We start from the raw sequence: 21,296 nt of genomic DNA, 5'->3' as shown, positions 1-21,296 counted from the left end.
TAATGACCTCGCGTGCGTTTAAGCTCAACAGTGGGCGTGACAGGGAATGAGGAAAGGTGCAGCTGACTCATATCACCAAATCATACCGTTTCCTCACGGCCTGGTAGCGTATACTTTGTGGCCCGGTACCGGTCCGCGGCCCGGTGGTTGGGGACCACTGGCATAGAGGAGGGAGATTGTAGCAAGAACAAGGAGCTGATTATGTACTTCAGGAGGAGGAAACTAGAGGTCCATGAACCGGGTCTCATCAGGGAATGAGAGGTGGAGAGGGTCAGCTACTTGAAATTTCTGGACGTTATCATTTCAGAGGATCTGCCCTGGGTCCAACGTAAGTGCCATTACGAAGGAAGCACGGCAAAGCCTCTACTTTCGGAGAAGTTTGCGAAGATTCGACATGTCACCTAAAGCTTTGTCAAACTTCTGTAGAAGAGTGGTGGAGAGTATATTGACTGGTTGCATCTTGGCCTGGCATGGAAAACCCAAAGCCCTTGGACAGAAACGCCTATGAAAAGAAGTGGGTATTGCCCAGTCTGTCATAGGTGAAGCCGCCCCACCACTGAGCACATCTACATGGAGTGCTGTCGCAGGAAAGCAGCATCCCATCAAAGACACCCCTCCACCCCCATCCAGCCATGCTCTCTGCTCACTGATGCTACTGGCGCCTCAGGATTCGCACAACAGGTTCAAGAACAGTTATTACCCTTCAGCCATCAGGCTCTTGCCCATGATGGAGTTGGCCGAGTTTAGAACTTTCTGCAGATTTTTTTCCAATCCTGTGCAATGGCCCTTCCATACGACATGGTGATGCAGCCAGTTAGAATGCTCTCCGCGGTAGATCTGTAGAAATTTGCTGAAGTCTTTGGTGACGTACCAATTCTCCACTAACTCCTAGTGAAATATAACTGCAGGTGTACCCTTTTCATAATTACATCAATATTTACATCCTCAATCCAACACCACCCTCCCTCAAACTATTTACTTCTCTTTCAGCTGACTGACTGGTGGCTCCAGAGTGCTTACCTGACATGTCGCCTTCCCCTGGCTGTTCACTCGAACCCCGCCGTGGTTCTCCCCAAACAGGACTACAGCGACTGGACAGGACAGCTCAGGTAGGATGGTCAAGGGCCAATCACTTCTCTCGCATATCGAAATAAACTTTGTGGATAAAGAGAAGTTGCGTGCAAGAATAAACCGTGCAATGCCATTCCCTTTGTACATTCACCGACAATGTGATGAGTAGTATGCTGTTGCATTCCTTAAATCAAGTCGAATCAAATCATTCAAGCCACACATGGACACGGCTGAATGGGACAGCGTTCCCCCGGGGCGAAGGTGCAGAAACATACACGCACATTCAAAATAACGAGAGAGAGAGAGAGAGAGAGAGAGAGAGAGAGAGAGAGAGAGGAAAAAAGAACATAGTCATGCAAAGAAAAGCACTTCTAGTCTAAGACCCTAAGTGACAAGTCCTGCAAGTTGATGGTTCAGTTCCCAGTGGTCCAGCCAGTAATTCCTCCGATCCAACACTGACAGGGGAGGCCGCCCCCAACTGAGCACGGACGCCATGCTACACCGCCGCCAGCGACCGCTCGCCTGGACTGCAGCAGCAGGCGAGCCTGCGGCTTGTGGCCTGGTCCTTGCCGCAACAGGGGTGACGCCGCTGCCTCGCCACCGAACAAGGGTAACAGGCCTCTGGCAACGGGGGCTTGTAATTACAGAAGAAACGTCCGAGAGAGTCACGCACGGCTTCACTGCTTGCAGCCTTCTGGAGCCTTTGAGTGGCAGGCAGGAGCACGGTCCGCACCCAGTTCAGCTACTCTGAGCCCAGTCTGGCTGCTCCCTCCCACGGTCCAGCGGCCCAGCTCTGCTCCCGCGGCCTGAATCTCCTTCCGCAGCCCGATAGCCGGCCTCCCCTTCTCTGCACCGCCGGCTGGCTCCTACGACACCCCGGGCAGCCACTCCGAACGATGAGCAGCTCACTGATAGGGTAGACCTGCAGTAGTCACAGTTATTGGAGTCCAGTTTTGTCTTGTGATTTAAAAACACACACACACACACACACACACACACACACACACACACACACACACACAGTTAACAAAGAAAAACTTTTGGCTGACTTCTTCTGTACGCACTGCCATCTTACTGGAAGTAAGAGGGGAAGCAACAGGATTGTTGACTCTCATGACCAAGAGACTTAGGAGCAAAATCGGGCCATTTGGCCCATCTAGTCTGTTCCCCCATTCAGTTATGGTTGACTTATTTTCCCGCTCAACCTCATTCTCCTGCCTCCTCTCCATAACCTTTGATGTCTTTCCTAAAGGAGAATCTATCAACCTCTGCTTTAAATATACCCAATATACCCTCAGCCATCTGTAGCAATGAATTCATATATTCACGACTGTCTGCCTCAAGAATTTCCTCCTCATCTCTGTTTTAAGAGGACATCCTATTCTGAGACTCCCCCACTATAGGAAACATTCTCTCCACATCCACTCTATCTAGGACTTTTCACTATTCGATAGGTTTCAGTGAGATCTTCTTGGGACGGTCCAGTCCTACAGTTTACTCCTCAACCAGGCCCCTCCGTCTCCGGTAGCTGAAGAACCTACACTCTGGTTCTTCCCCACAGAGCCCTTGCAGTATCTGCACTGAGCTTCAGTGTGTTCCTCGGCATGCCCTCTTGCAGCCTGCAATGTGACCATTGGCAGCAACCCTCTGTGGACATCTCGGCATGCGGGCAGACCAATGAGCTTCGGTTGTCCTTCACTGAGTCGCTGATCTGCCAGCGCCGTTTTTCTGTGCACCCTTTGACACTCCCGTGGACCTGTATCATCCTTTTGCCCTGAAGTATTGTTTTTGCAGTCTTTCTTTTTCTTCTCTCTTTGTTGTCCTGAATAACTTATACATAAAATGTATATAATTTATATGTATTGAGATGCAGCACAGAAAAGGCCCTTCCGGCCCTTTGAGCCATGCTGGCCAGCAATCCCATGGTTTAATCCTAGCCTAATCATGGGACAGTGACCAATTAATTTTGGACTGTGGGAGGAAACGGGAAACTCGGAGGAAACCCACATGCTCATGTGGATTTTTAGTATAAACTCCTTACAGGCAGTGGTGGGAATTGAACCCGGGTCGCCGGCTCTGTAAGGCGCTGTGCTGACCACTACGCTACCGTGCTGGCAGCATGTGCTGTCTGCACTGAAGTGCCTGTGATCCTGCTGCAAGCGTGCTTGTCTTCCCTGTACCTGAACCTTGCTGCTTGTTCACGTGATGACAAACTCAACGCAACTTTACTCAATCCTTATTGCCTTTTCCTTGTCCATCAGGTTTGCGGCCATGCTCATCGCTGGAGTGTTGGACTTCAAGTCTAAATTTGACAGGCAAGTACTTTTCTGGTCGACGTATGGATTTTGTCAGAGTTCAATATCGGTATGGTGTGCTTCACGGGAAACCTGGCATACAAATTGGTAGACCCCACCATTCTGAGTACAGAGCTACATCATACTCAGTGTCCACTTCTTCAGGTACACCTGTTTGTTAATGCAGATATCTAATCAGCCAATCACAAGGCTCCAGCTCAGTACTTGAGAAGCATGCAGACGTGGTCAAGAGGTTCAGTTGCTGTTCAGGCCAAACATCAGAGTGGGTAAGAAATGTGATGTAAGTGACTTTGGCCGTGCCAGACAGGGTAGCTGAGTATCTCCGAAATTGCTGATCTCCCGGGCTTTTCATGCACAGCAAGCTCCAGGCTTCACAGAGAATGGTGCAAAAAAACATCCAATGAGTGGCAGTTTTGTGGGTGAAAATGCCTTGTTAATGACAGAGATCAGAGGAAAATGGCCAGAGTGTTTCAAGCTGTTAAAAAGGGGTAAGGAAACTCACATAACCACACATTATAACAGTGGTGTGCAGAAGAGCATCTCCGAACGCACAACATGTCGAACCTTTAAGTCGATGGGCTATGCCAGGGGACGGTCAGGAACATACACTCAATGGCCACTCTATTTGCTACAGGAAGAACCTAACAGAGTGTCTACTGAGTTTATTTCAATGTCACTTAAAGGGCTTTGCCTGGTGATGCACTTGACTGCACCTACCACTTTTTGTTGCCTTTTCTGTACCTGGGCATTGGTGTTTCCATGCCAGGCGATGATGCAGCCAGTCAGGAAACTCTCCACTGAGGATCTACAGAAGTTTCTCATCAAACCTGCGTGCAATACATCTAATTGATACAGTTTATTGGCAAATGCAGATCTCTCATCAAGGACCCCCACAGCCCAGGCCATGCCCTCTTGTCACTACTGCCATTGGGAAGAAGGTACATGAGCCTTCTGTCCTACACCATCGGGTTCAGGAACTGTTACTACCCCTCAACCATCAGGCTCTTGAACCAGAGGGGGATAACTTCACTCGCCCCGTCAACCTATGGATTCACTTTCAAGGATTCTTCGTCATGTTCTGCATATTTATTGCTTATTTATTATAATTATTTTTTTCTTTCTGTATTTATATTTTCCACATTAATTGCTTGTTTCATTGTGTGTGGTCCTTCATTGATTCAACTGGGTTTCTTGGATCTACTGTGATTGTCCACAAGAAAACTAATCTCGAGGGTTTTATATGATGGCATATATGTACTTAGATAATAAATTTACTTTGAACGTTGAACTCATTCAGCATGTCCAGAGAGGAGTCGAGCAAAGGGTTTATTTGTATTCCCAGAGTGTTTGGAAATTGTTGCGTGGAAAAAAATAGCACAACCTCTCATCATGTTTAGTATGAGAATCAGGTTTATTATCAGTGACAGACACTATGTCATGAAATTTGTTGTTTTGTGGCAGCATTACAATGCAATCCATATATTATGGACTACAATAAAAAATATACAGATATTAAATCGGTGCAACAAAAAAGAGCAAAGATAATGGGGTAAAGTTTGTGGACTGTTCAGAAGTCTGGTGGTGAAGAGGAGGAAGCTGTTCCTAAAATGTTGGATGTGGGTCTGTTAAACATTTGAACAGTGCCTGGATGAGTATTAGAAGGACTGGTTCTGCTGGACTGTGAATTGAGAGCTGAAGTTGCTCTAGATCACTGCTGCTCTTTATCAGCCAACAGGAGACAGCTCTCCCACAAGAAAGAGGGACAGGTGCTACACCTGCACTGACACCTGCTTGCTCTTCCAGGTGAGGCAACATTTCACCTGCGAGGCTGCCGGCTCAATTACTATATCTGGAGCCCTCAGTGTCCACATCGGTGAGACCCAGTGTAGATTGGGGGAACCGTTTCATTGAGCACCATTGCTCTGTTTACCGCAAAGGACGGAACTTCCTGGTGGCCGACCGTTGCAATTTGACGTCCCATTCCTATTCCACATGTCGGTCCATAGTCATAGTCATACTTTATTAATCCTGGGGGAAATTGGTTTTCATTACAGTTGCACCATAAATAATAAATAGTCATAGAACCATAAATAGTTAAATAGTAATATGTAAATTATGCCAGTAAATTATGAAATAAGTCCAGGACCAGCCTATTGGCTCAGGGTGTCTGACCCTCCAAGGGAGGAGTTGTAAAGTTTGATGGCCACAGGCAGGAATGACTTCCTATGATACTCTGTGCTGCATCTCGGTGGAATGAGTCTCTGGCTGAATGTACTCCTGTGCCCACCCAGTACATTATGTAGTGGATGGGAGACATCGACCAAGATGGCATGCAACTTAGACAGCATCCTCTTTTCAGACACCATCGTCAGAGAGTCCAGTTCCATCCCCACAACATCACTGGCCTTACGAATGAGTTTGTTGATTCTGTTGGTGTCTCCCACCCTCAGCCTGCTTCCTCAGCACGCAACAGCAAACATGATAGCACTGGCCACCACAGACTCGTAGAACATCCTCAGCATCGTCCGGCAGATGTTAAAGGACCTCAGTCTCCTCAGGAAATAGAGACGGCTCTGACCCTTCTTGTAGACATCCTCAGTGTTCTTTGACGAGTCCAGTTTATTGTCAATTTGTATCCCCAGGTATTTGTAATCCTCCACCATGTCCACACTGACCCCCTGGATGGAAACAGGGGTCACCGGTACCTTAGCTCTCCTCAGGTCTACCACCAACTCCTTAGTCTTTTTCACATTAAGCTGCAGATAATTCTGCTCACACCATGGCTTCCTCTATGGCCACGATGAGGAGACACTCAGGTTGGAGGAACAATACTTCTGGGTAAACTTCAACCTGACAGTATGGACACTGATTTCACTAACTTCCTGTAATTTCTCCCCCTTCCCGTTTTCTCATTTTCCATTCACCATTCTGGCTCCCCTGTTAGCCCTTCTCCTCTCACTCTTTTAATTCCCCTCCTCTTTCCCTTTCTCTCCGGTCCACTGTCCTCTCCTATCGGATTCCTTCTTCAGCCCTTTAGCTCTTCTACCTATGAGCTCCCAGCTTCTTACCTTATCCCCTCTTCCCACCCCTGTCCACCCTCCCCCTCACCCGGTCTCACCCATCACCTACCAGTTTATACTCCTGCCCCTCCCCACACCTTCTCTTTCTGGCTTCTTCTCCCTTCTTTTACAGTCCTGCTGAAGGGTCTCGGCCCGAAATGTGTTCTGCTTGTTCCCCTCCATGGATGCTGCTTGACCTGCTGAGTTTCTACGACATCTTGTGTTTGTTGCTCAGTTAGAAAGTTACTTTTCAAAATTCTCCCACCGCCCTTTTGGATGGTGTGTCCCAGATCTGAAGAAACTTGTGTGGAAGAAAAACCTCCTCAGCATCTTTCCTCACTGCTTCTGCCATGAGCATTTAAGTCCATTTCCACTGGGGTGGTTGTAGCTCTACAGCTATACAGGACCTTGGTCAGACCTCACTTGGAATACTGTCTTCAGTTCTGGTCACCTCAGTACAGGTAGGATGTGGATACTATTGAGAGAGTACAGAAGAGATTTACTGGGATGTTGCTGGATTGGAAAGCGAGCCTTCCGAGAATAGGTTGAGTGAACTTGGCCTTTTCTCCTTGGAGCGACGGAGGATGAGAGGTGACCTGATAGAGGTGTATAAGATGATGAGAGGCATTGATCATGTGGATTGCCAGAGGCTTTTTCCCAGGGCTGAAATGGCGAACGTGAGAGGGCACAGTTTTAAGGTGCTTGGAAACAGGTACCGGGGGGATGTCAGGGGTAAGTTTCTCACACACAGAGAGTGGTGGGTGTGTGGAATGCACAGCCAGCAATGGTGGTGGAGACAGATACAACAGGGTCTTTTAAGAGCCTTTTAGATGGGTACATGGAGCTTAGAAAAATAGAGGGCTATGCGGTAGGGAAATTCTAGACAGTTTCTAGAGTAGGTTACATGGTCGGCACAACGTTGTGGGCTGAAGGGCCTGTAATGTGCTGTGGATTCTATGTTCTATGTTCACAGATTACTGCAGACACTAACTTATACATGGAAAACCTCTCCTGCCTCTCATAGTCTCACGTTAACTCCTTCACGTCAGAACGACTTTGTTGCATCCCGTGAGGTTGGGTTTGTTTTTGAGCTTGGGCTGGTGTAGCGTAACGCTTTACAGCGCCAGTGACTGGGTTCACTCCCGTTGCTGTCCGTAAGGAGTTTGCATGTTCTCCCCGTGCCCTCACGGTTCTCCTAAATGCACCGGTTTCCTCCCGCGTTCCAAAGCCGTACGGGTTAGTAGAGTGTACTTGGGCGGTGCGGGTTTGTCGAGCCGGAAGGGCCGATTACTGTGCTGTATCTCTAATAAAAAGTAAATTAAATATTGCCAGATGCTGACATTTCATTCTTCATTCTGTTTTCTTTAGCCAGTTACTTCCAATGGAGTATAGTCGAGGCAAACCCCTCTGCATGGATCTGTATGGCAAAATCCTGTCTTCCTGCCGCATCCCTGGGCCCAAACACGACTCTTTGATAAACTACGGCTATAGCCGGTCTCCGCCAACACACATCACCGTTGTCCGGAACTTCCAGGTAAAGTTGAAGTTATTGACTATAGTTGAAGCTATTGAAGTTATAGTTGGAGTCAGAAGTTTACATACACCTTATCCAAATACATTTAAGCTCAGTTTTTCACAATTCCTGACATTTAATCCTAGAAAACATTCCCTGTCTTAGGTCAGTGAGGATCACTACTTTATTTTAAGAATGTGACATGTCAGAATAATAGTAGAGAGAATAATTTATTTCAGCTTTTATTTCTTTCATCACTTTCCCAGTGGGTCAGAAGTTTACATACACTTTGAGTATTTGGTAGCATTGCCTTAAAATTGCTGAACTTGGGTCAAATGTTTTGGGTAGTCTTCCACAAGCTTCTCACAATAAGTTGCTGGAATTTTGTTCCATTCCTCCAGACAGAACTGGTGTAGCTGAGTCAGGTTTGTAGGCCTCCTTGCTCGCACACACCTTTTCAGTTCTGCCCACAAACTTTCTATCGGATTGAGGTCAGAAAATGATGTCAAATCTGGTTCATCCCTGGGAGCAATTTCCAAATGCCTGAACATACGATGTTCATCTGTACAAACAATAGTACGCAAGTATAAACACCATGGGACCACGCAGCCATCATACCGCTCAGGCAGGAGACGCATTCTGTCTCCTAGAGATGAACGTACTTTGGCGTGAAAAGTGCAAATCAATCCCAGAACAACAGCAAAGGACCTTGTGAAGATGCTGGAGGAAACAGGTAGACAAGTATCCATATCCACAGTAAGACGAGTCCTATATAGACATAACCTGAAAGGCTGCTCAGCAAGGAAGAAGGCTGCTTCAAAACCGCCATAAAAAAGCCAGACTACAGTTTGCAAGTGCACATGGGGACAAAGATCTTACTTCTTGGAGAAATGTCCTCTGGTCTGGTGAAACAAAAATTGAACTGTTTGGCCATAAAGACCATCGTTATGTTTGGAGGAAAAAGGGTGAGGCTTGCAAGCCGAAGAACACCATCCCAACCGTGGAGCAGGGGGGTGGCAGCATCATGTTGTGGGGTGCTTTGCTGCAGGAGGGACTGGTGCATTTTACAAAATGGATGGCGTCATGAGGAAGGAAAATTGTGTGGATATATTGAAGCAACATCTCAAGACATCAGCCAGGAAGTTTTTTTATTTTTAAATTTTTTTTGGCGTGTGCCTGCGTGCATGCGCGTCTGTGTGTCTGCGTCTGCATGTGCACATGTGCGCGTCTGTGTGCATCTGCATGTGTGTGCGTGCGTCCATGATTATGTCTTTTTCATGGCTTTTTACAAGGCACGGAGCGAGAGAGAGAGTGACTGTGTGGCACACCACTCCTTACACAACATTTTCGCAGTATTTTCCCTTTATTTTACGAGGTCGAGTTGCGATCTCGACACTCAACCCGGCACGGATGGAAGACGTACTCGGGAGCAGACCCGACTGGTTTCGAACCCGGGAACCTCTGCTCCCGGGTCCAGCACCGATGTCATTGCGCCACCAACTGGCCCAATCAGCCAGGAAGTTAAAGCTCGGTCACAAATGGGTCTTCAAAATGGTCAATGACCCCAAGCATACCTCCAAAGTTGTGGCAAAATTGCTAAAGGACAACAAAGTCGAGGTATTGGAGTGGCCATCACAAAGCCCTGGATTTGGATTAAATGTCAGGAATTGTGAAAAACTGAGTTTAAGTGTATTTGGCTAAGGTGTATGTAAACTTCTGACTTCAACTGTAACTATCTGCCATTATCTATTTCATATAGTTTTGTTTGGAGACAGAGTGCGGAACATACCCTTCTGGCCAATGAGCTGTGCCTCCCTGCAGACCCCGGGTTTAACCCTAGCCTAATCATGGGGCAACTTACAATGACCAACAAAGTTACTAACCAGAGTGCCTTTGGACTGTGGGAGGAAACCGGAGCACCCGGAGGAAACCTGCACAGTTCACGGGGAGAACGTACAAACTCCTTATTGACTCCGCTGGAGCTGAAATCTGAACTCCGACACCCCGAGCTGTGGCAGTGTCACGCTAACTGCTACACCACCGTGGTAACGGCTCTGTCCATAGCCTTGCTGAAGTTTAGTTTGTGAACCTCTTGCTGGATACCTGACCTTCGATCAGCAGGGTACAGCAGCACGGTAGGGTATCGGTTAGTACAGCGGCTTTGCAATGCTGGCTGTAACATGAGGGTTCGATTCCGGCCGCTGTCTGAAGGAGATTGTGCATTCTCCTCGTCATTGTCTGGGTTTCCCCTGGGTGCTCCAGTTTCTTCCTGTTATTCCAAAAACGTACGGGTTAGGCTTCGTGAGTTGTGGGCACGTTATGTTGGCATATAAACATGGCGATACTTGCAGGCTTCCCCCTGTACAATCCTTGCTGATTTGATTTGACACAGATGACTCATTTCAACTGTATACATGTGACAAATAAATCTAATGTTATAAAAAAACAAGTTAGTTGGCATTTAACTGAGAGTGGGCAGTGCAATATATTTCCTATTGTGTGCAGTTTTGGTCCCCTAATCTGAGGAAAGACATCCTTGCCATAGAGGGAGTACAAAGAAGGTTCACCAGGTTGATTCCTGGGATGGCAGGACTTTCATATGAGGACAGACTGGATCGACTCGGCTTATACTCGTTGGAATTTAGAAGATTGAGGGGGTATCTTATTGAAACATATAAAATCCTAAAGGGATTGGACAGGCTAAATGCAGGAAGATTGTTCCCGATGTTGGGGAAGTCCAGAACGAGCGGTCACAGTTTGAGGATAAAGGAGAAGCCTTTTAGGACCGAGATGAGAAAAAACTTCTTCACACAGAGAGTGGTGAATCTGTGGAATTCTCTGCCACGGGAAACAGTTGAGGCCAGTTCATTGGCTATATTTAAGAGGGAGTTAGATATGGCCCTTGTGGCTAAAGGGATCAGGGGGTATGGAGGGAAGTCTGGTACAGGGTTCTGAGTTGGATGATCAGCCATGATCATACTGAATGGCGGTGCAGGCTTGAAGGGCCGAATGGCCTACTCCTGCACCTATTTTCTCTGTTTCTATGTTTGTATTCGTTTAGAGGGTCTTGAGGAGATAACGGGTTTCTGATGGAGAGAGCACTATAGCTCCAATATAGTCCATGCCAAGCTGTTACTCTGTTCTGCCTAGTCCCATTCACCCACACCTGGACAATACCCCTCCCATCCATGTACTCATCCAAAGAGCTGGAGAGGGTCATCAACTTTGAATTCCTTGGTGTTACAATTTCAGAGAATCGTCCTGGGTAAGTGCCATTATAAAGGAGGCACAGGAGCACCTCTACTTCCCTTGGAGTTTGCGAAGATTCAGCATGACGTTTGAAACTCTGACAAACTTTTTTAGGTTTGCATTAGAGAGTATATTGGCTGGTGGCATCACAGCCTTATGGAATCACCAATGCCTTTGAATGGAAAATGCTACAAAAGTTCAAAGTAAATTTATTATCAAAGTACATATACTATATGTCACCATATACAACCCTGAGATTTGTTGTCTTGTGGGCATGCTCAATAAATCTATAGAATAATAACAATGACAGAAAATCATTGAAAGATTGCACTAACTTGAGAATTTAACCGGTGTGCAAAAGCCAACAAACTGCAAGTATGAAACAAAAGATATAATAATAACAAATAAATAAGTATTAAATATTGAAAATGTGAGACGAAGAGTCCTTGAAAGTGAGTCCATTGGTTGTGGTAACATTTCAATGATGGGGTGAGTGAAGTTCTCCCCTTTGCTTCAAGAGCCTGATGGCTGAGGGTAATAACTGTTCCTGAAGCTGGTGGTGTGGATCCTGAGGCTCCTGGACCTCCTGCCTGATGATGGCAGCAGTGAGGTGGGGGTCCCCTGTTGATGGATGCTGCTTTTCTGCAATGGTGTTTCATGTAGATGTGCTCAAAGGTGGACTGGCCTGTATCCACTGCTTTTGTAGGATTTTCCATTCAAGGGCATTGGTGTTTCCATACCAGGCTGTGATACAGCCTGTCAATATACTCTCCACCACACATCTATAGAAGTTTGTCAAAGTTGTAGGTATCATGGTGAATCCCTGCAAACTCCCAATAAAGTAAAGGAGCTGCCATGTTTTATTTTGTAATTGTCCTTACGTTTTGGGCCCAGGATTTGTCCTACGATAGAATAATACCGAGGAATTTAAAGTTGCTGACCCTGTCCACCTCTGACCCTCCAATAAGGACTGTCTCATCGATTTCTGGTTACCTCCTCCTGAATTCAATACTCTTCTCCTTGGTCTCACTGATACTGATATTGAGTGAGAGGTTGTTGTCATGGCACCACTCAGCCAGATTTCCAATTTCCCTCCTATATTCTGATTTGTTGCCGCCTTTGATTCAGCATAGGACAGAGCAAACTTGAATATGGCATTGGAGCTGTGCTTGGGCACAGAGTCTGAAGTGTAAAGCGAGTAGAGTGGGCGGGTGGGGGGGAGGGGGGGTGCTATGTGCACAGCCTTGTGGTGATGGAGACCATGGAACTAACTGAGGTCTACAAGTGAGGAGATTGAGGATCTAATTGCGTAAGGGAGATATTGAGGTAAAGGTCAAGGGGCTTATTGATGGGTTCTGAGGGGATGAAGATATTGAACTGGTGGATACAGCCCAGTCCCTCACGAGTAAAGCTCTCCCTACCATTGAGCACTTCTGTGAGGAGCACTGTTGCAGGAAAGCAGCATCCACCACCCAGGCCATTCTCTCTTCCCACTACTGCCATCAGGAAGAAGATACAGGAGCCTCGGGGCTCACACTACCGGGTTCAAGAGCAGTCATTACCATCGAGCATCAGACTCTTGAAGAAGAGGGGATATTGTCACTTGTATATTGAAATATAGAATAAAAATGACATTTGCATCAAATCAAATCAGCGAGGATTGTACTGTGGGCAGTCTCAACTTCACCTTCACTAACCCCAACATTGAACAGTTTCCACAACCTATGGACTCACTTTCAAGAATTCATCTCATGTTCTCGATATTTATTGTTTGTTTATTTATATATTATTTTGCTTGTTTTGCAAAATTTTCTTCGTATATAATGTGAATGCCGGCAAAAAAATGAATCTCAGGGTAGTATACGGTGACATATAATACTATGATAATCAATTTACTTTGAACTCTGAGTAATTACCAGAAGTTGCAGAACCATTGTGGGTAACATCATTCATGTCGACTCTAAAGTGATTCCACATCCTGCAGCCTCATTTTCAAGGACCATGAATCATTTTTTCAGAATTACTTGATTTGTATTTGCAGAGATTGTCTTCTCTTTCAAACTGGTTGTTTGTCAGTACTTGTGTGTTTTTCATTTTTTTTCTATTGTATTTCTTTGCTCGACTGTAAATGCCTGCAAGGAAATGAAATTCAGGGTAGTATATGTTGACATGCAGTACTGTGCAGAGGTCTCAGGCGACATGTATATAGCTAGAATACCTAAGACTTTTGTACGGTACTATACTTGTTAGGGTGTGGAGAGCAAAGGATTGTAAATCTGGCAGGAACGAAGGATGTTGGGAATGGCGAGGGTAGAATGCCATGGGAGAATGTCAGGGACAGGTGTGGTGTGCGTGCAGAAACACCCAGCCCTGGTGGTCATTAGATTCCAAACAATTGGTTTATTGATCATTACAGAATGTCTCTCTGGTGCTTCCTGTTCTCTCCCCTCTCCCTTCCTCTTTCCCAACCATGTTTCCTCTCTCCCTGCCCATTCCCGCTGTCAGTCCACAATAGAGACCCATATCAGAATCAGGTTTATCTCTCATATCTCATGAAATTTGTTTTTTTTTTACTGTGGTTGCAGTATAGTGCAATTACCCTAGCTATATATATGCCTAAAATTTTGCACAGACATGTATAAGTACTTTGATAATAAATTTACTTTGAAGTTTTGAATTCCGTGTTCATGCAATCAATATAATTGTGACAACACACATCAAAGTTGCTGGTGAACGCAGCAGGCCAGGCAGCATCTCTAGGAAGAGGTACAGTCGACGTTTTGGGTCGAGACCCTTTGTCAGGACTAACTGAAGGAAGAGCTAGTAAGAGATTTAGCAACTTTGATGTGTGTTGCTTGAATTTCCAGCATCTGCAGAATTCCTTGTGTTTGCGAATGTAATTGTGAACTTGGTTGTTTTCGCCTGCTTGCCGTTTTGCTGAAGGTAGTTGGAGCATTTGCATCTTGTTGTTCATTGGTGGCCAGAAATTTTCAGCTGGAGACCGGTCATGGTTTGGTATGTGATCAGGTTTCCTCGTCTTGGCAACAGCCGAGTGCTGTTTGCCTCATTCATAACTCTTGTCTGGAAGTTCCAAGCACCTGGTGCATCAGTACAAGTGTGCGAGCAGAGAGCTTCACTCTGATGAGATTCAAATATCCGTCTGGAATTGTGTCAGCTTTATATTGATTTAACAAACTGCATATACCACTCCTTGCTGCCCTCTGCACAAGATATTTAAAAGGAACATCAAGTGCTATTCATTTTCATTAGGGAGTCTGCTGTGCCTGAGTATACGGTGAGTATATGACAGTGGTTGCCCCCTTCAGCAACTATGATGAGACAACATGGAGAGAGAAGGTATAGAGGCTTGTCAACTGGTATGAGTACAACAATCTGAGTCTCAACATGGACGAGACAGAAGAGATGATTGGTAACTTCAGGAAAGCGCATGCCCCATTGCACATCAATGGCTCTGGCACTAAGAGAGTGACGAGTACAAATTTCCTTGGCATGCCCACATAACAGACGATCCAACCTGGAATGCCAACACCTCCTCACTAGTCGAGAAGGCACGGCAGAGACAGTACTTCCTGAAGAGATTGAGGCATGCAAGGCTCCCTGCCCCCTTAAACAACTTCACGCAGGGGCACCGTGTGAGGGTTCTGTCCGGTTGCATCATTGTGTGGTCCGGAAGCTGTCAGGAAGGAGGTACAGGAGTATCAGGACAAGGACTGTGAGACACTGGTTAACAGCTTCTTCCCCCGGGCTGTGATGCTGTCCGTGACGGGACTCCCTGCTGACAGGGTACTCATTGGTCTACGCCAGCTGCTATTCTGGTGTGACCTGAGGGAACATATTTCTATTGTTATCTCAGAGATTTTAGTTTGAAAGCTTCTGTTCGGTGATAGTAGCCCTGGTTTCAAAATTCAAAGTAAATTTATTATCAAACTAAGTACAGACATCCCACCCTGCAAAATCTCATTTCAGGGAGGTAGCACCATCAATTTGCGGGAGACTTCCGGGAGACGTGGGATGTCAGTAGCTCCTTAGCAGCTCGCCAGCTAATTTAAATAACGTTAGCTATGCTAATGAATGAATGACACCTGTTAAACTCACCTCAACATGTCTTTTACATTTTAACCCACCATGGGCAATAGAAAAGTCACTGTTGCAAACAGTGCAGCGAGCAACACTGTCATTATTTTTGACCCCTATTAGGCAGGGGTACACTTTAGTGTAGTCTAGGGTGACGTATGTTTTATATTTTCTTTTTTTGGAACACTCTGCCATGGCGCGCTCTTGCTCGCTCTCTCTCTCGCTCACACGCTCTCGCTTGCTTTCTCTCTCTCTCTCTCTCTCTCGCTTATGTGCTCTTGCTTGCTCTCGCTCTCTCTCATGGTCGCTCTTGCTCCTTCTCTTTTGCTTTCTCTCGCGCTCTCTCGCTCGCGCGCTCTCATTTGCTTGCTCTTGCGTGCACTCTCTTGCTCGCTCTTAAAAAAATTGATTTCCATGATATTGTATATAATTTGCGGGCATCAGGGAGCCGCTATTCATATGCAGGAGACTCCCGGAACTTCCGGGAGAGGTGGGATGTCTGTAAGTATATGTCACCACATGCTATCCTAAGGTTCATTTTCTTGTGGGCATTTACAGGAAAATAAAGAAATACAATAGAATTTATGAAAAGGTGCAAAAGAGGACAAACCTTGCCAATAATAAAAAGGTACTAAATAGTACTGAGAACATGTCTGTGGTGTTTTAAAAAAAAATCTTGCCTCTGACATCAGCCTATACTCAAAGTTCAAAGTCAATTTATTATTAAAGTATGTATATGCTACGATACAAGTACGCTATGTTGAGATTCATTTTCTTGCAGGCATTTACAGGGCAAAATACAGTTGAATTTATGAGAAATAACAGCAAAGACTGAAAAACAACAAATGTGCAAAAGAAGACAAATTGTGCAAAAAATGAAGAAATAACTATACTGAGAATATGAATTGTCGGGAAGTGACCCCGGTAATAATTTTACTAATCCCGTCAATGGCTGCACTAACACTGCACTAACTCGTGCTTTCAGTTCTTCCACCTGGACGTGTATAACAGTGACGGCTCCCCACTCACCGTGGACCAGATCCACATGCAGCTCCAGCGCATCCGGAATTTCTCCTGGAAGACGGACAAGGAGCCACTGGGAGTTCTGACCAGTGATCACCGGAACACCTGGGGCCAGGCCTACAACACGCTCATGAAAGGTAAAAACTCAGAATGATTGCAACACCAAATGAACGTTGTGTTGTGAAAAAGTGAGGTGATTGGAGGAAAGTGTAGATATTACCCTACAACCATCAAACTTGTGAACAAGTGTGCATACCTTAACTCAATTCAGAAATGATTCCACAACCTACGGTAACACACACAAAATGCTGGAGGAACTCAGCAGGCCAGGCAGCATCTATGGAAAAGAGTACAGTCGAAACTTCAGGCTGAAACACTTCAGCAGGACCACAACCTACAGACTCACTTTCAAAGACTTTAAAATTCATGTTATCTGTATTATGTGTTTGTTAATTACTTCCCATTTTTTGTATTTGCACTGGTTGTTTTCTTTTGCACATTGATTCTTTGTCAGTCTTTGTGTGTAGTTTTTCATTCATTCTATTGTCTCTCTGTTCTGCTGTGAATTACTGTTTTACTCAGCCATCACTGAGTGTGTTGTGTGAATCGTCATCCCCTCTGACCTCACTTCTCTGAGACAGAATGTTCTGTCCTCAGTAAGGGCCTCAGGTTTGTCCCCCTGTGCCCACACCTCAGTGAATTCCACCCTCGCCTCCTCTGTCTCCGTGCCTACTTCTTTGGCAAGGACACTCCACCCCGCAATGATTACACCTTCTCCCGTCTACAGCCACCCTCCTCTTTCTGGATACCCCACCCTGGTCTTCTGCCTATTCTGGATCTTTTCATTGCCAACTGCCGATGGGACATCAACTGTCTCGACTTCACTACTCCTCTCTCCAATTCCAACCTCACTCCTTCCACTCTCTCCACTCTCTCTGCACTAATCCTAACCTCACTATCAAACACCTAGATAAGAGGGGTGTGTACTAGTCTGGCACACTGGCCTCTTCCTTGCTGAGGCCCAGCACTAACTCTCAGACACCTCCTCTTACTTACCCCTCGAACCGGACCCCGCTGAGGAGCACCAGACTATTATCCTTCACACCATCACTAATAATAGTCATAGTCATACTTCATTGATCCCGGGGGAAATTGGTTTTCGTTACAGTTGCACCATAAATAATAAATAGTAATAAAACCATAAATAGTTAAATATTAATATGTAAATTATGGCAGTAAATTGTGAAATATGTCCAGGACCAGCCTATTGGCTCAGGGTGTCTGACCCTCCAAGGGAGGAGTTGTAAAGTTTGATGGCCACAGGCAGGAATGACTTCCTATGACGCTCTGTGCTGCATCTCGGTGGAATGAGTCTCTGGCTGAATGTACTCCTGTGCCCAACCAGTACATTATGTAGTGGATGGGAGACATTGTCCAAGATGGCGTGCAACTTAGACAGCATCCTCTTTTCAGACACCACCGTCAGAGAGTCCAGTTCCATCCCCACAACATCACTGGCCTTACGAATGAGTTTGTTGATTCTGTTGGTGTCTGCTACCCTCAGCCTGCTGCCCCAGCACACAACAGCAAACATGATCGCACTGGCCACCACAGACTCGTAGAACATCCTCAGCATTGTCTGGCAGATGTTAAAGGACCTCAGTCTCCTCAGGAAATAGAGACGGCTCTGACCCTTCTTGTAGACAGCCTCAATGTTCTTTGACCAGTCAGAGTTAGTGATCTTTATTAACTCTGGGAATCTCCCCATCCACTGCCAGTAACCTCATAGTTCATGCACCCCGCACCTCCTGTTTCTAGCTGCTACCCAAGATCCACAAACCCACACGTTCAGGTAGACCCAATGTTTCATCTTGTTCCTGCCCCACTGAACTCACATTGGCTTACCTTGACTCTGTTTTATCCTCCACTGGTTCACTCTCTTCCTACCTATGTCTGTGACACTTCACATGCTCTTTATCTTTACAACAATTCAAGTTCCCTGGCCCCAATAATCTTATTTTCACTATGTCCCTATACATGTCAGGAAGGCCTCAAAGCTCTCCGTTTCTTTCTGGACACCAGAACCAACCAGTTCCTCTCCACCACCACTCTCCTCCGTCTGGCGGAACTGGTCCTCACTCTCAATAATTTCACCTTTGGCTTCTCCCACTTCCTTCAAACGAAAGGTACAGCTGGGTCCCAGCTAGGTTTGCCTTTTTGTTGGCTACTGGTATTACTCCCCGACTTCTCCTACGCTACGTCGACGACTTCATTGGTGCTACTTCCTGCACCCATGCAGAGCTCCTCGACTTCATCAACTTTGCCTCCAGCTTCCACCCTGCCCTCAAATTTATCTGGTCTATTTCCTTTCTCGACCTCACTGTCTCTGTCTCTGGAGACAGCTTATCTGCTGATGTCTATTACAAACCTCTTCCCACCCTACTACTTGCAGTTTGGCGAATAGGTGACTGATAGGGTGGGTGCCAGCCTCTGCATCCAGCACATAATTCTCTGTAACCTCTGCCATCTCCAGCGGGATCCCACCACCAAGCCCACCCCACCACTTTCCGCTTTCCACAGGGATTGCTCTGTATGCAACCCCCTTGTCCGTTCGTCGCTCCCCACTGGTCTCCCTCCTGGCACTTATCCTTGCAAGCGGAACAAGTGCTACACCTGCCCATACACCTTCTCTCTCACTACCATTCAGGGCCCCAAACAGTCCTTTCAGTTGAAGCGATACTCCGCCTGTGAGTCTGACGGAGCTGTCTACTCTATCCGGTGCTCACGGACACAGCCTCACTGAACACCTATGCTCTGTCCGCCAGGAAAAGTGGGATCTCCCAGTGGCCACCCGTTCCCATTCCGACATGTCAGTCCATGTCCTCCTCTATTGTCGCAACAAGGCCACACCCAGGGAGGAGCCAAATGTTATATTTTGTCTGGGTAGCCACCAACCTGATGGCATGAACATTAATTTCTCAAGCTTCTGGTAATCTCTTCCTCCCCGCGCCCTCTTCACCATTCCCCATTCCGATTTTCCCCTCTCACCTTATCTCCTTACCTTCCTCTGGAGCTCCTCCTGCTTTTCTTTCTTCTGTGGTCTTCTGCTGTCTCCTATTGGACTCCCCCTTCACCATCCCTGTATCTCTTTCACCAACCAACTTCCCAGCTCTTTACTTCACCCTCCCTCCCCCCTACCCCTGGTTTCACCTTTCACCCTGTGTTTCTTCCTCCCCTCCCCCACCTAGCTCTGACTCCTCATCTTTTTTTCTCCAGACTGACGGACGAAATTTCGGACAGAAAACGTTGACTGTACTCTTTTCCATGGACGTTGCCTGGGTTGCTGAGTTCCTCCCGCGTTTAGTGTGTGTCAGCTGTATCACCGTTTGGTTTCCCTTCATCCCCTCCCACTCCAAGCCCAGGTCGCACCGGGTGATCCATTGGGCGGAGAAGATCACCAGCTGTCAGCTTTCGACATTAGAAGACCTGTTCATTGCCAGAGTGAAGAAAAGGGCTGAAAATATTTCTGCTCTCTCACGCACCCTATCAGTCACTATTCACCAAATTGCCTTTAGGGAGATGGTACAAGTCCATCACCACTGGGACTACACATCACCTCTGAAGCGTCTTTCCTGTAGCTCTCCAGCTTCTCAACAAAACTCACTCAGGCGTAACACCCTCACCATCCCCACACAACGTCCGTTAAATGGCTTGTCCTGCTCTCCTTGTTCTGTTGAAGTAGAATCCAAATCAGCAGCACTTTATTGCCAGTATCTGAAACGTACCAGAGCTGATTGTGGTTCGCTGCTGAGCATAAAACACAGGAGAATACACAATAGCAACCAACAATTGACTAGACAGCAGTGCAAACAGCCATGAGCAATAACATTAGCACAAATGTCAATAATCAACCCTCAATGAATGTGAACGGACTAAATAGTTATCAATATAAAAAAGGCATGACATAAAAAGTTTGGGTACCCCTGATTTAGAGATAAAGCTCAGTAACAACCCCTTCTGGCCCAGCGAGCCTTTGCTGCCCAGTTACACCCATGTGACCAATTGCACCCATGTGACCAATTAACCTTCTAACCTGTACATCTTGGAATATGGGAGGAATCCCGAGCACCCAGAGGAAACTCACACTGTCGCTAGTAGAACATACAAAGTCCTTACAGAAAGTGGTGGGATTGGATCAGTGTTACCCTAACCACTACACTACCGTGCCACCCAAGTGTGTCAGAAATCTGTGGCACTTCTGCCTGGAAGACAGTACATCAAGGGTTCCCAAACTGTTTGATGCCCGGGACCAATTCCATTAAGCAAGGGGTCCGCGGTCCCCAGGTCGGGAACCCCTTCTGTAGATGGTGGGAATGAGCTGTAACGACCAATGTGGTCAGATTTCTGATCGTATTGAGCAATGGGTCGAAGTGAGTGAGGTACGAGCATGTGCAGCATTTGGTGTCTCCCTCAGACAAGCTGAACAGGGAGTCGGTCCGGGCCATTCAGCAGAGCCTCTTCACCGTGTGCCTGGACTCGCCGGTCCTGAAGATCTCGGAGGAGAAGTACACGAGCCGGATGGCCGCACAGATGCTGCACGGAGGAGGGAGCTACTCCAACAGTGGCAACCGTTGGTTCGACAAAACTCTGCAGGTACGAGAGACAAAGTGGTACACTGATCACGTAGTGTCTCAGAGTCATAGAGTGTTACAGCACAGAAATGCCTTTTGACCCATCTAGTCCCTGCCAGACTGTTACTCTGCCTCATCCCAATGGTCCCCACCGGGACCATAGCTCTCCATGCCCCTCTCATCCGTGTACTTATCCAAACCGCTCTTAAATAAATTGAGTCTGCATCCACTACTTCCTCTGGCAGCTCGTTCCACACGCACCACCCTCTGAGGGAAGTTAGAGGATTTTATTTTCATGCCGTCAGGCTGGAACTACTGACGTGGAATGCGATTTACTGAA

The 21,296-nt window shown here is 46.6% G+C and overlaps 1 protein-coding gene across 1 annotated transcript in view; it reads left to right on the top strand.

The window, feature by feature from the left end:
* The window catches only part of LOC140198282 (carnitine O-acetyltransferase-like), a 72,069-nt gene that overhangs the window by 10,561 nt on the left and 40,212 nt on the right, over positions 1–21,296 (top strand). The window contains exons 3-7 of the mRNA XM_072259342.1: positions 991–1,109; positions 3,333–3,386; positions 7,814–7,979; positions 16,288–16,462; positions 20,800–20,978. Of these exons, the coding sequence (XP_072115443.1) occupies positions 991–1,109; positions 3,333–3,386; positions 7,814–7,979; positions 16,288–16,462; positions 20,800–20,978 (693 nt within the window). The remainder of the gene's footprint in view (positions 1–990; positions 1,110–3,332; positions 3,387–7,813; positions 7,980–16,287; positions 16,463–20,799; positions 20,979–21,296) is intronic.

The sequence above is a fragment of the Mobula birostris genome, chromosome 5 (genome assembly GCF_030028105.1).
Source record: "Mobula birostris isolate sMobBir1 chromosome 5, sMobBir1.hap1, whole genome shotgun sequence".
Lineage (NCBI taxonomy): Eukaryota > Metazoa > Chordata > Chondrichthyes > Myliobatiformes > Myliobatidae > Mobula > Mobula birostris.
Note: the sequence above shows the minus strand (reverse complement) of the source record. Positions and strands in the feature narration are given on the sequence as shown.